Source organism: Lygodium microphyllum, chromosome 14, assembly GCF_053477565.2.
Source record: "Lygodium microphyllum isolate KBCC chromosome 14, Lygodium_microphyllum_v1.1.10, whole genome shotgun sequence".
Lineage (NCBI taxonomy): Eukaryota > Viridiplantae > Streptophyta > Polypodiopsida > Schizaeales > Lygodiaceae > Lygodium > Lygodium microphyllum.
This window is the reverse complement of record NC_141148.1, coordinates 132,431,691-132,443,976: the sequence shown is the minus strand read 5'-3', so window position 1 is coordinate 132,443,976 and position 12,286 is coordinate 132,431,691. Positions and strand designations below refer to the sequence as shown.

At 40.7% G+C, this 12,286-nt stretch overlaps 1 protein-coding gene across 1 annotated transcript in view; it reads left to right on the top strand.

Moving 5' to 3' along the window:
- Positions 1-12,009, top strand: part of LOC148026128 (chromatin modification-like protein) — a 56,086-nt gene extending 44,077 nt beyond the window's left edge. The window contains exons 4-6 of the mRNA XM_087693398.1: positions 11,186-11,237; positions 11,326-11,395; positions 11,487-12,009. Of these exons, the coding sequence (XP_087549524.1) occupies positions 11,186-11,237; positions 11,326-11,395; positions 11,487-11,585 (221 nt within the window). The 3' untranslated portion in view covers positions 11,586-12,009. The remainder of the gene's footprint in view (positions 1-11,185; positions 11,238-11,325; positions 11,396-11,486) is intronic.
- Positions 12,010-12,286: the final 277 nt, after the last annotated feature.

The window sequence follows — 12,286 nt, the reverse complement described above, 5'->3', positions numbered from 1 at the left end:
CTACTTTGTGCCATAGGTATCAAGCCAATGCTGGCATACATAGGGTTTTGCATATTTCCAGCCATATATGAATACATTGGGCCTTGCACTCCATGATTGGTTGTTGCATACCATAGGGATTTGTGCGCATACATTCTTGTATGCGGTCCTTGTTCAACCATAGCATGAAAAATCGTGCTTCCACCAAAATATCTTGACTGCCTCATCATACATAGTACGCATGCCTGGCTGTCCAAAATCCATTGGATTGGCACTTACGTGATGGCCTTGCATTTGCATTTCTTGCCCCATAGGTACCAATTGTTTTATTTCATTAGCATCTTTGGGAGCTTCAAATGAAGGGTTTGGCATTATCTTCGGTACATCTTGCTGTCCCAAAGGTGTAGAAGACGTCTTCTTCTTCTTGCCTTTGTTGTCATTCTTTGGAGCATTCAAAAATCGGGTAAATTGAGGATCCTTTACCAATTCAGCAAAGAGATTTGCTACTGTCCTCATCCGATTCTTTAACTAGTCATCAAATTCCTATTCACTTTGCTGGTCATCAGCCTCCTTATGCCTTTGAAGACCGTGCATCTTGCCCAACAGCAACATTTTCAACTTGCTGTCCATGGTTTGAGCCTTGTCCAAGGTCAAGCATTGCATTTTCTTCATTCCCGTGTGAACGTTCATACTGAGAGGCATCATCATTTCTTGAATCCATCTCACTGTATGAAGTCATATTGCTGTAATTTCTTAGTTGACAGTAAAAATCAGCACTAGCGCAAAGCTTTGGCTTGCAATCAAGTGCCTCGGGCCCACCAATTAAGGGATTGAGTGGTATCCCGGCATGGAACCATGAAACCAGCCTTCCTTCGGTGGATGGGCGGTAAATCTCTAATTATAACTTAATTACAGTAGCAAACAATTAGAGCAAATTTGAAAATACAAATTTACCTACTAATCTTGGACAATACACACCTGATTGGCCCCAAAATTGGCGCCCCTTTCGGTATTTCTTTAGCTTTATTGAAGAAGAAGTTGATTTACAATGGAATTCTCCCAATCCCTTTTGGTATTTCAACTCCCCTTGCTGTGATGAATCACCAACAAGTCTTTAATCTGATTTGCCCTTTGATTCGGGCAATCAATCGGCCTTCACTCGCTTTGATGAAGATGGAAAAATGCCCCAAATTCAATTATTTACTGGTCCCTCCACTTGAATAGGCTAAAAACAGCTTCAGCTCTGTTGAATCCAAGTCTTGGAGCTTTCAATTTCTAGACGCTTCCTGAGGCTGCTGCTAAATCCTAATTTTTGTTGCAGATTAGGATTTACAACAGAGAAATCTGAAATTTCTTGGCCTCCAAGGATCTAAATGCTAAGATCTTCGGAGCAAAGCTTTGAAATGACTGGGAGATAAGAGGGAAAGCTATAGAGAGAGAAAATTCAGAGTTTTGTCGTGAAGAATGATTGAAAATCAGTCAAATGCAGCTGCTGCCCTGCCACAACAGCTTGTAGATGCGAAGAACTGAAGAAAATCAGTCATTTACTGTTGCTGCCCTATCTCTACAGCCTGTAGATGCTGTCTGGTGCTATTGATTGGTCTTCTCTTATCCTTGGCAGCCTCAGAAGGTCCTCCAATGGCTACAAATCAAACCAGCAGTCTCTCCTCTCTTTCTCTCTTATAGGCTGAATTTATTAAAATGCATCTCTCCAACCTCTAACGACGTTTTTCAGTCTTGCATGGGCATTTTTGCTAAGTTGTAGCCGTCCCAAATGGTTTTTTCAGTATTTTTCATAATTAAATATTAATTTTCAGCCTTTAAATACTAAAAATTAATCTAATAATTAGTTCGGTGCCTTGAAAAATAATCTGATTGGCCAATAATTAAATTGGTTAGGCAACTTTCATTTCCGAGTGTCTCTGCGTCATCTTGGACCATCAGATTGGCGTTAGGTACCATTAAACGTTACTTCTCTAGTATCGCCAACTGACACTTATGGCCGAATGAATGACCTAGACCAACAACTGACACCAAATACCACCAAGTACTTGTGCGGCAAAACTTATAGCAACTTTTGCCTTTGACATCCCGTGATTTCTTTGGGTCCTAGGCTCGTAAATTTACTCTCACCCCAATTACACCTCATATGTGCAACATTTACTTAATCACATGATTAAAAATTAATCCACATGTTAAGTGAGGTTTCAAAAATACATGTCCTCATGACAGTATGGTTGTTATTGCGGCTTTAAGACTATACTTTTGCATCTGTTTGGGATTAGTTCATGATTAGTTGGGCAAGAGTTTTTGCCTTAGTTTTAAGATTAAATTCTAATTAGTTCTAGCTTAGTTTTTGATTAGTTTGAGAACTGTTTATGGTCACTTTTGGGATCTGTTTTGCATCAGTTTTTGCATTGATTGTTAATCAATTATTGTATTAAGTTTGTGATCAGTTCTCAAATCAGCAAGTGATCAGTTTATGGTTAGACTGTGTATAGTTTTCAATGGTTTACAATTGGTTTCATAGAGAGCAGCATGCTAGTAAATACCATTAACAATTTCAACCGTGGTTTATGCTGAGAATATGCTTTACTATGGTTGTGAAGTCAGTTAATTTGAGAAACATGAGTTATGGATGTATCCCATGGGTTTCTAGCAATATTTTTGGACTGTATTTCAGATTTATATGATGTGTGTGTAGGTTGGATATTTTCAGCAAGATTTGGGCCATGTGGCATGGTTGGACAACAGTGGCTAATATTGTGACTATGTCGCCTCATGGAAATTTTAGTGCAATATGCTTTTCTTTTGACACAATGCAGTGCAATTGAGGACGATTCCAGGGATTTCAAGGGGGAGATCTGTCATGGGGATGTGAAATTTTGAGATGGTTTAATCTCGCCGATAACATTTATTAAGTTACTAATCAAACGTGCAAGGTTGTTTAGTACGTGATGCACATGGTAGCTATTTCATAGTAATAGGCCAAGGACCTCGAGGATGCAGTGGATGCCAAATACAAAAGTTGCAATAAGTTATGTTTGACAAGTACTAGGTGGTATCCAATGTCAGATTTGGGCCTAGATTAATTTATTGGCTACTAATGCTAATGGTGACATTAGTGGCTAGGCATTAATTAGTTAATTAATGCCAATCTAGGGGTCATTAACTACTCAGGGATACTTGGAAACCAAATTGGCCTAGCCAATTTAATTATGGGTTGGTAAAATTAAAATTTTGAGCACTAGAAAAATTATTAAATTAATTTTCAAATTCAATATTTTAAAAATTAATTTAATAAGCTAGATGGAGTGGTAAAAACGTTTCTAGGGATTGGTAAAAGTCTATTCCAGCCATTATGAGAGAGACAAAGGCTCTTAGAGAGTGATGAGAGGCTGCTGATGTGATTTGCAGCCACCAGGGATCAATTTTATAGCATGTGACAGCAGTTTAGAGCCCTCTAGGAGCAGGTAACAGCAGCCCAAGGTCCTTTTGGTGTAGGTGATAGCATACAGGATGGGGCAACAGCCTGTCCTTTTGGTACAAGTAATAGCATATAGGAGGGAGCAATAGCCTCTCTGGTGATCCTAAGGTGTAGGTGATAGCTTCCATGACTGTTTGAGTAGAGCAACAATAGTTTTTCAGCATTCAAACTCTGAAATATCTCTCTCTATAGCATTCTCTCTCATCCCCCGACCATCTCTCAAGTTATCTCAGCATTTTTCAGCAGTTTGAGCCATTAGAGAAAGAGATTTCAGTTAATCTTTGTTGTAAACCCTAATTTACAGAAAAAATTAGGGTTTTGACAGCCACCTTGGCATGTGTACTCAAAATTGAGAGTCTAGGACTTGAATTCTAGAAGCTAAATAATAAAATTTAGGGAGATTTAAGAGGCCAGCGAGCCAATATTAGATTTGGGGCCGAATTTGTCTTTCAAGGAGTAGGGTGAAGGCCAATCCCCAAGCAAACCAAAGGGCAAATTGGTTTGGAGGCTTTCTAGTCAGTTTTGATAGCAAGAGGCACTTGGATTAGTAGAGGAGATTAGAGGATCTTAGTTGTAGTTCTTCCGTTTGCAATATAAGATAAAGAAATACTGCAAGGGGCCCTAATTTTGGGGCCAACCAAATGTCCAATGTCCAAGATTAAAGTGGTAAAATGTGCATTTTCAGTTTATATGAATTTTATGCTTGGTGTAATGAGTACTTAATCAGGTTATTTACCACCCTATCTGAGAAGAAAGGTTGGTTACACTTTCTTATGGACTTGATGGTGCAGTCTTGCGTAATGCAAGAATTGACACTCAAACTCATAGAAGGTCGGCAATCTAGGTAGTGAGATAATGTGCTCGATAAAATGTAAGTATTTGTTAGGTAACTTGTTCAAGAAGAACGTGACTTGATCGTTGTTTGACTTCAGGGAGCTAGTAGTGGCAAACTCTGTGAGAGTAATTGCCAATATTTGGTTAACATGACTTTTAGATCATTCCCTTCCTTAATGAAAAACTCGTGAAGCTCAAAATGGAGATTGATATGCCAAGTGTGACCTCGTGCTTTCTTCTGGACTTGATGGTGCAGTCTTGCGTAGTGCAAGAATTGGCACTTAAACTCATAGAAAGTCGGCAATCTAGGTAGTGAGATAATGTGCTCGATAAAATGTAAGTATTTGTTAGGTAACTTGTTCAAGAAAAATGTGACTTGATCGTTGCCTGACTTCAGGGAGCTAGTAGTGGTAAACTCTGCGAGTAATTGCCAATATTTGGTTAACCTGACTTTTAGATCATTCCCTTCCTTAATGAAAAACTCGTGAAGCTCAAAATGGAGATTGATATGCCAAGTGTGACCTTGTGCTGCATAGCAGTCAATGAGATGACTCCAACACTTAGATGTGGGATAAAATGCTATAACTGAGAGTGGACCTCAAGAAGTAACCCTTGCATTAACTTAACATTAGCTATGGCATTGTGGGTTCTCCATTAAAGGATGTGATCAGGGTGAGCTAATTGAGGGTCCGCAGCATAGGCTCTAGACTAACGACAAGGTCCCAAAGTCCGTGAGATTCAAACACTTGTTGCACGAAGTTCAACTAAATGGTGAAATTTAACTCATGAAAATGAGTCTTATCTGTGAAGACATTCTTAGCCATTGCAACAAGAGTGGTAGTGCTAGGAGATGGATAAGGTGTGTAAAGAGGGTAGGGTAGATTGGTTGGGGGAGTGGAGTACACTTGGGAATTAATTCGAGAGTGTCTACTGTGGACTAACTTACCATGCCCCATGAGGAGCCCATGGTGGAGGGATAGGGACATGTGGAGTAGAGGATGGGAAATCTTGCATATGAGTGACCCATGGAAAGTATGATGACGCACCATAAGGAAAGGATGGAAATCCGTGTGTTTTAGAGGTCAAAGGATGTGTGTGACAGGGGGTAGTGAGGGGGGTGCCCATCACAAGTGTCCTAGTAGGAAAGGATGTGCTCACATACGAAAAGGTGGAGGAAACTTCATTAAAGGGGTGGCATACCCTGTAAGGAAGCCCCATGGTGTAAAGTGGCTTTAGGGTAAAATGCACTATGATGTGAAGTGGTAGGAAAGTGTGAGTATGGAATGGAGAATGAGAATGTGCTAGGAGCGGAAATGGAGGTTCCAAGTCTTAGTTTGGGGGATGCGGATGTGGAGTGTAATCCAAGGGTTTGGAATGAAAAAGAGAGGAAAACGAGGTGTGGGCTACAAGAGGTTGGGATGGAAGAGATTTGAGAAGAGTGGCTTACATGCTCAAATAAAAGAGAAGATGTAGATATACTTGATGAAGGATGTCTCCTTCGAGAGCCCCTTGTATTGAAGTTTACTTATAGAAAATCATATGGATCTTGCACATCGAAAGGAGAAATAGGAGAGGGTTTTGATTCATAAAACTTAATGGGGTTGTATGAACTTGACATTGGGCTTGGTTGAGATGAAGAAGATGTGTCACCAGTCGTCCCAAATGTCGTATGTCCTCCATGATCACCAACCAGTCCGGATGGAGTAGCAAAGCTGGTAGAAAGGGTGTAAGCTCGACTATACATGATGCACAAGTACTCTTCAAACTCCTCTACAATGAGACTGGACAGCCACTTGTAGGGGAGTGGCAGAAGTTGTGAAGGTTGGACAGCCACGTGGAGGGAGAGTGATGGCTGAAATCTGCACGCAAGGGTCAGAAACATGCACAAAGAGATGAGGACTGAATGGGGGTATCCTGTCTATTTATAGACGAGGATGGGCCCTCCCAAATTAGGGTTTTATAGAAGCTCTCTTGAACCGCGCACTATTCTTCTTCTTGCTGGTCATCAACATTTTGAGGCCTTGAGGGACTTGCTTCTTGGTCAAACCCCACATTCTCAGCATGTTGCCCATGTGGCGTGCGCATTCCAAGTTTAAGCATTGCATTTCTCCCAATGCTTTGTGAACCTTCCTACCATGAAGCATCATCACGACTTGAACCCATTTCACTAGTGTGTGTGAACATGCTTGCTGAATTGCACACAACTGATCACAAATTCAACAATGTGCAACAACTTTGGCTTGCAATCATGTACCACATGCCCTCCTACTCAAGAGAGTTGATATGATCTTGGCAATGGAACCATGAAACTATCCTTCCTTCTTGAAAAGGGTGGTAGATAACTTGATCTAACACTAATTACAGCAAGGAATAAAATTCACAAATCTGAAATAATCAATCTTGGACAGCTGGTAGGTGATGGGCCCCAATAAGTTGTGCCCCTTGTAGTATTTCTTTGTTTTGTATGGCTTCAAATCGAAGTACACTGAGATATGGACGGATCTTGGAACCAATCTATGACTCCCATAAAGCAGTAGTCCCTTCAATTAATACCTGGTCTTTTCGCATACACACAAAAACAGAGACCTCACTCCCTCGCTCAACACCAGATTGACCCCAAAGTCCGGCACCCCTTTCGGTATTTCTTTATCAATTAAAAGATGAAAGGTTATAAAAAAAGGAAACGTTCCAAAGTTCAAAGCCTGTGAACAATTGGCTTTCATCTTTTCTGAGTAAATTTCAGTTGCATAAGGACAATACAGGATATCCAGAATAACATCTCAAGTGGGAAAACACTTTCTGTGACCATAACTCAATAATTCAAGTGTAGAATTGCAATCTACAGAACTCTGTATTTACTGTTGTTCACCTGTTTCTTGACCTGTTCTCAGCCTTATTTCATTCCAGATCTGTTCCATACCAGTTGGACTGCAAACCCTTTAACCCTAGCATCATTCCAACAGTAAAATAGTTCCACAAACAGCACCAAATCAGAGCTGAAAACCTTGTTCTTGTGTGGCGTGGTCAATACTTTCTTTAGTTCTTGCATTAGAGGAGCAATCAGCTGCTCCTGAACCTGAATAGTGAGGCTCTTGCCTCAGCAGAAGAGCAAAGAAAACATAGAAGTGTACATTCGATTGAATTAGCCCATCATTCAGAGTATTTCCGTTGAGAATAGAGAGAGAGTTGACCAGAGGGAGCAAGCTCTACCTCCGTACATGAGTTAGAGACGAAGAAGTACTCTCCATAGCTGATGTACTTGCAGCAATTTTCCCTCAGCCCCTGAAAACTTCATGCTCAGATTTGCCCCTCTTGCCTATTATGTTTTTTTTAACTCTCTCTCTCTCTCTCTCTCTCTTTTGGGAATTTGTGTCCAAATTGTGACACATGGCATACATGTAAAAAATTTTCCATTTAAACCTCCGGTCTAAAATTCTCCATGATCAGTGCAAAATTTGACCTCGGCACAGACCAGAGAATTAATCCTCGTGCAAGAACGAAGATAATGACGTGAACAGATTCTAGGGTCCAAAAATAGTAACTCCCTAAACTTCAGGGATGGTGACCCCTACATTCCTCAAGTTGTTTTGAGCAACTTTTATCATTGCAACCATATCAAAAAGTGTAATGTGGCTCAGTTACGGTGACTTTTATTCCATGAGCATTCTCATATGTGCATCTTCTGTCTTGTTGGCCATGCTCATTGTCTTGCACCATCTCCAGTGGCTAAGTACACAATCCCAAACCACTGGCATTCTATTCTCTAGTGCCCATTCAATATGGAACCGGTCCCAAGGCTGAGACAAACCATTAGTCCAATTTGTCCCAATGGCTGCCTCTTCTGGCCATGCAAAGATCCTGGCTTAATCCAAGAGAACTTTGGGGGTAAAAAGCAACAACTAAAGAAAATTTAAAAAAAAATATTTATATAAGTAAATAAGGAAAGCAACTGCAAAAAGTATCATCACTTGGTGACAGATCTCTTGCAATCTCCAATACAAATAGCTATCATAGATGATCAGCAACAACTATAATCAATTTGCCCCTTTATTTCATTGGAGATTAGGCACAAACCAATCCTTGGGCTCTTGCATGTAGGTTAAATCAAATGGGAATGGGCTCACCCCTCAAATTCAGTTGTAAATTCTTAATTCATAGTTGCTACTATAAGTACAGGGTCTTCAATTATTGGGCATGGATCCTTGGGTGGCTAAGAAGCCCCAATTGAATTGCTATTTTGAGTACGGAGTCTTCAATTACTGGGCATGGATCTTCGGCCCCAATTGCTGCTGTAAATTAGGGTTTTAGTGGCAAAAATCATTACTACTCTTCACCAATGGTTGGAATCTGCAGAGAACTGCTAAGGGATTGTTAGTGAATGAGAGAAAAAAATTAGTTGGAGAGAGAATCTTTTGAATGGTAGCTCACACCAACACCTTCGAAAGGGAGGTTAAACCCTATTACGACTAGCGAGCTCTCCTCTTTTGTTGCCGCGTCTCTTTGTGGCGAAGAAGAAACTTGCTCCCCTAGTCTTGTTGCATTGCACAATTAACTATTGTGTGACTCAGAGCTAATCCAACAGCCCCAGAATCCTGTTGCCTGCTTGCTGGCTGCCTTCTCATTTTGCTGATTTGTTCCTCTCTAGCAGCTTTTCACCTCCCTCTACTTGAATGGTTGCTACCACCCTCTACCAGCCCCAAACAACCTTCTCTCAGCTTGCATGGGCAAGTTTGCCAAGTGGCAGCCTTCTAAAAGCGATTTTCAGCATTAATTAATCAGTTTTCAGGATTACTTGACCTTCCCTTAGTGCTCCTCCACATTTAATGTGCTAAGCTCTTTGGAACTTTAAGTTGTTTCCAACATTAATTGGCCTTAGACTAGCATTAATTTATTGATTAATGCCTAGTTCTAATGTCATCATAGGACATTTTAGAGATGCCCTAGGCCCAGCTGACACCGAGCACCCACAAGTACTTCTCCAACATAACTTAATACAACTTTTGCCAATGTCACCCACTACATACTTACGCTATCACTATGATGTAATTGACTTGGAGTTCAAATGTGTAACTCACATGTGTACAACTTAATAATGGCAAAGCTAAGCATAAAAACTATGCTTCCCCATGACAAACTCCATTGAGGTGAGAGTGAGAGACAGAACACTTGCACGTACACACAAACTAAAGAGATAGATTGATAATGATAGGTGAGATAATAGTACAATTGATAGGGTTTCGATATATAGGCTAAGCTATGTACCTAACCCTTGACCCTTAGTTAACGATAAGTGGTGTAAAAGGTGTTCACACCCAAGCACACACTTTAACACATAATATTGTGTATTCAAACACAGAGGTAGATAATAACTAACGTTTTTTATGTAACGATGGCATGCAAGGGAGGGGAGGGGTCGTGGCTGTTTTTTTGACATCATGGTAGTTCTCTCTCTATACCCCATGAGCGTGCATGCAAAGATGGGCTGTTTTCTTATCTCATCTAGGTGTGGTCAAGGTGGAACAGCAATGTGCAAGGCTAGAAGAGGTTGTGTTATATTAGTAACCACCGTGGGCTGCGTTGGACAGCATAGACTTGTTGCCTAGGCTTGTGTATATCTTTCTCTCACAGTGGGCATTGGGTACCAATGTTGCTGTCAGACTCTCTCTTTGACTGCATACAGGTGCTTTTCCCAGTTTTGTGCAGTTTGCTGCGCAAGAAAGAGAGAGGTCTCTCCCCTGTGTGCCTAGATCCAGGCTGGACAGCATCTTGGAGGGCTGAATGGAGAATTTTGGCACTAGTGATAGCCTGAAGCTTCTCTATTTAGTATGGCTGTCTAGGATTGTGTGCAAGCTGTGTACAGTACTTTCTCTTCTTTGAGGGCACCTGATATGCTGTTGGTAACGGGCTCGATCTGCGTGGATGTGCTTTTTGGGGAGTTTATGTAGAAATTGGAGGCAGATCTGGTCAATTCATGAGTTAGTTAGTCAAGTTGGTGGGAGCAGCTTGTGGCTTAGTGAGCAGGCAAGGCTGAATTGATATGTGATGGGTAGGTTGAGAACAAGATGTTGGTTAGACATTGCTAGTGGCTGAAACTGAGGGTTTCAGAGCAGAATTGATGACCATAAGGAACTACTGCAAACGCTGCCAAGCTTTGGGGCCAATCTGTGTTTTGTGCCTTTGAGTAGGAGCATTCTAGCTCCTTTGCATTAAGTGTCTTAATCGTTTTATTGCTGATTTCATGATTAAGGTAAAGTGTTGCAGATTGAGTTTATGATAACTGCCCTTAGGCTGGTTTCACACATCAAAATATCACTATTTTAAAGCATCAGTTTATGGGCAGAGCTAAAAGAAGATCAGCTCTGTTTTCTCTCTTAAAAGTTGTTAATGATTATAGCCCAACAGCTGACTTACAGCTGATAGATTCTTTTCTTTCAATCTTTTTCATCCTTCTAGAGTTGCAAATTTGGAAAATACCAGATGGTGAATCACCTGAGATAAGTCATTTGAAAGCACATGCTGTGGCATATGGCATTGCTCTCTGTCACAGCCATGTGGCAGTTTGGTTCAGGATCGCACTTCTTCATAATAGAACATTCACTTTCCTAGAGCAAGATGAGTTTCTTTAGACACCGAGTTCACACAACTATATCGTGGAGTTATCTTGGGTCCGAGAACTGTTGATCACACAAAATGCATGCATGCTTGGAATTGAGGATGAAAGTTAGGAACTGAAATAAGTTTGTCTGCTAGGGACATTTATTATGTTCGACCTGCCTTGTGTAACTTCTTGGCTTCAGTACACTGTTGCACATTCGTACTCCCTCACTTCACTTTTAACTACTTTGTTGTCTAGCTTTTTTAAGGTGTCTGTTTTTCATTTTGCAGGCATGCATAGACATTTTATCTTATTTGGCCTAATGGAATACTTGGAGAAAAGGTATTTTCTGCTGCTTGTCTTGTCTTCAAATGCATATGCCAGTCCCTATCATATTTGTTTTCTGAACTCTGGTGGGTTATTTTGACAGGCTGCACCAGCACTTTACTGCAGATGAGATTTTGCAACAGCTAGATCGGTTTTATAATCTTGAAATGCTTGTCTGTTTCTATCTAATATTTAAGCTACCTCTCAACATGCTTCTTTTTGAAGGGAAAGCAATAATGCACATTTTTCCAACTGTTTTTGTAGAAACCGGATGAGGAAGAGGTTGAATTACTAAGTCAGGAGGAAGACTTTACTCTACCCTCTAGTTTTTTTAGCCAGAAGGATGATGCAAAAGAAATTTAAGCTGCATGTACAAGCCTCCAGCTTTTCATGTGCCTGGAATTTGAGCTAAACAAACTTCAAAATTTTGGCAGCCCCTGCTCATGGCTGACCAGTTCTGGGGACCTTACGGTGCTTTTCTTGTGCACTTGTAAACTATTCTTATCCATCAATCAAGTCTGAAATAGATCTCTCCCCTCCAAATATTAACTTTTTCAAACCTTGTACTGTGACGAACAAGACTTCCCTAGTCGAACTCATTGGCAAGAATGTTAAAGAAATCATCAGATTTCTACAACCAATCCCTAGGTACCATTCTGCAGAAAGATTGTTATATCATCTTGTAAATTATAGTTGTATTGCAGAACAGAATGCAGTCTTATGACATTTTGCTCTGTGTTCTATTTTGAGATATAGTGCAAAATGTCAAGAGCTTTTGAAGCTTTCATCCGAGCTAACTCATAAAAGCCAGCAATGCTGGCGTTTCAATAATCTAAGCTTGAAAGTGAATGGGAGACAGATCTCCCTGGTACCTGCCACTGTCCAACGAGACAGTTTTCTTACTCACTTAACTTCTAAGTAGCTGCTAGGCTCTTTTGAAAACAGTATACAGGTTGATTCTGCGAAGAGGGAACTGCTCTCTGGTTGAAACGAGTTGGTTCATCACATTGCTAGTCTCACTGAAGGGCCCTCTTCCTGCTCATGTACAACTCTATGATTGCCGA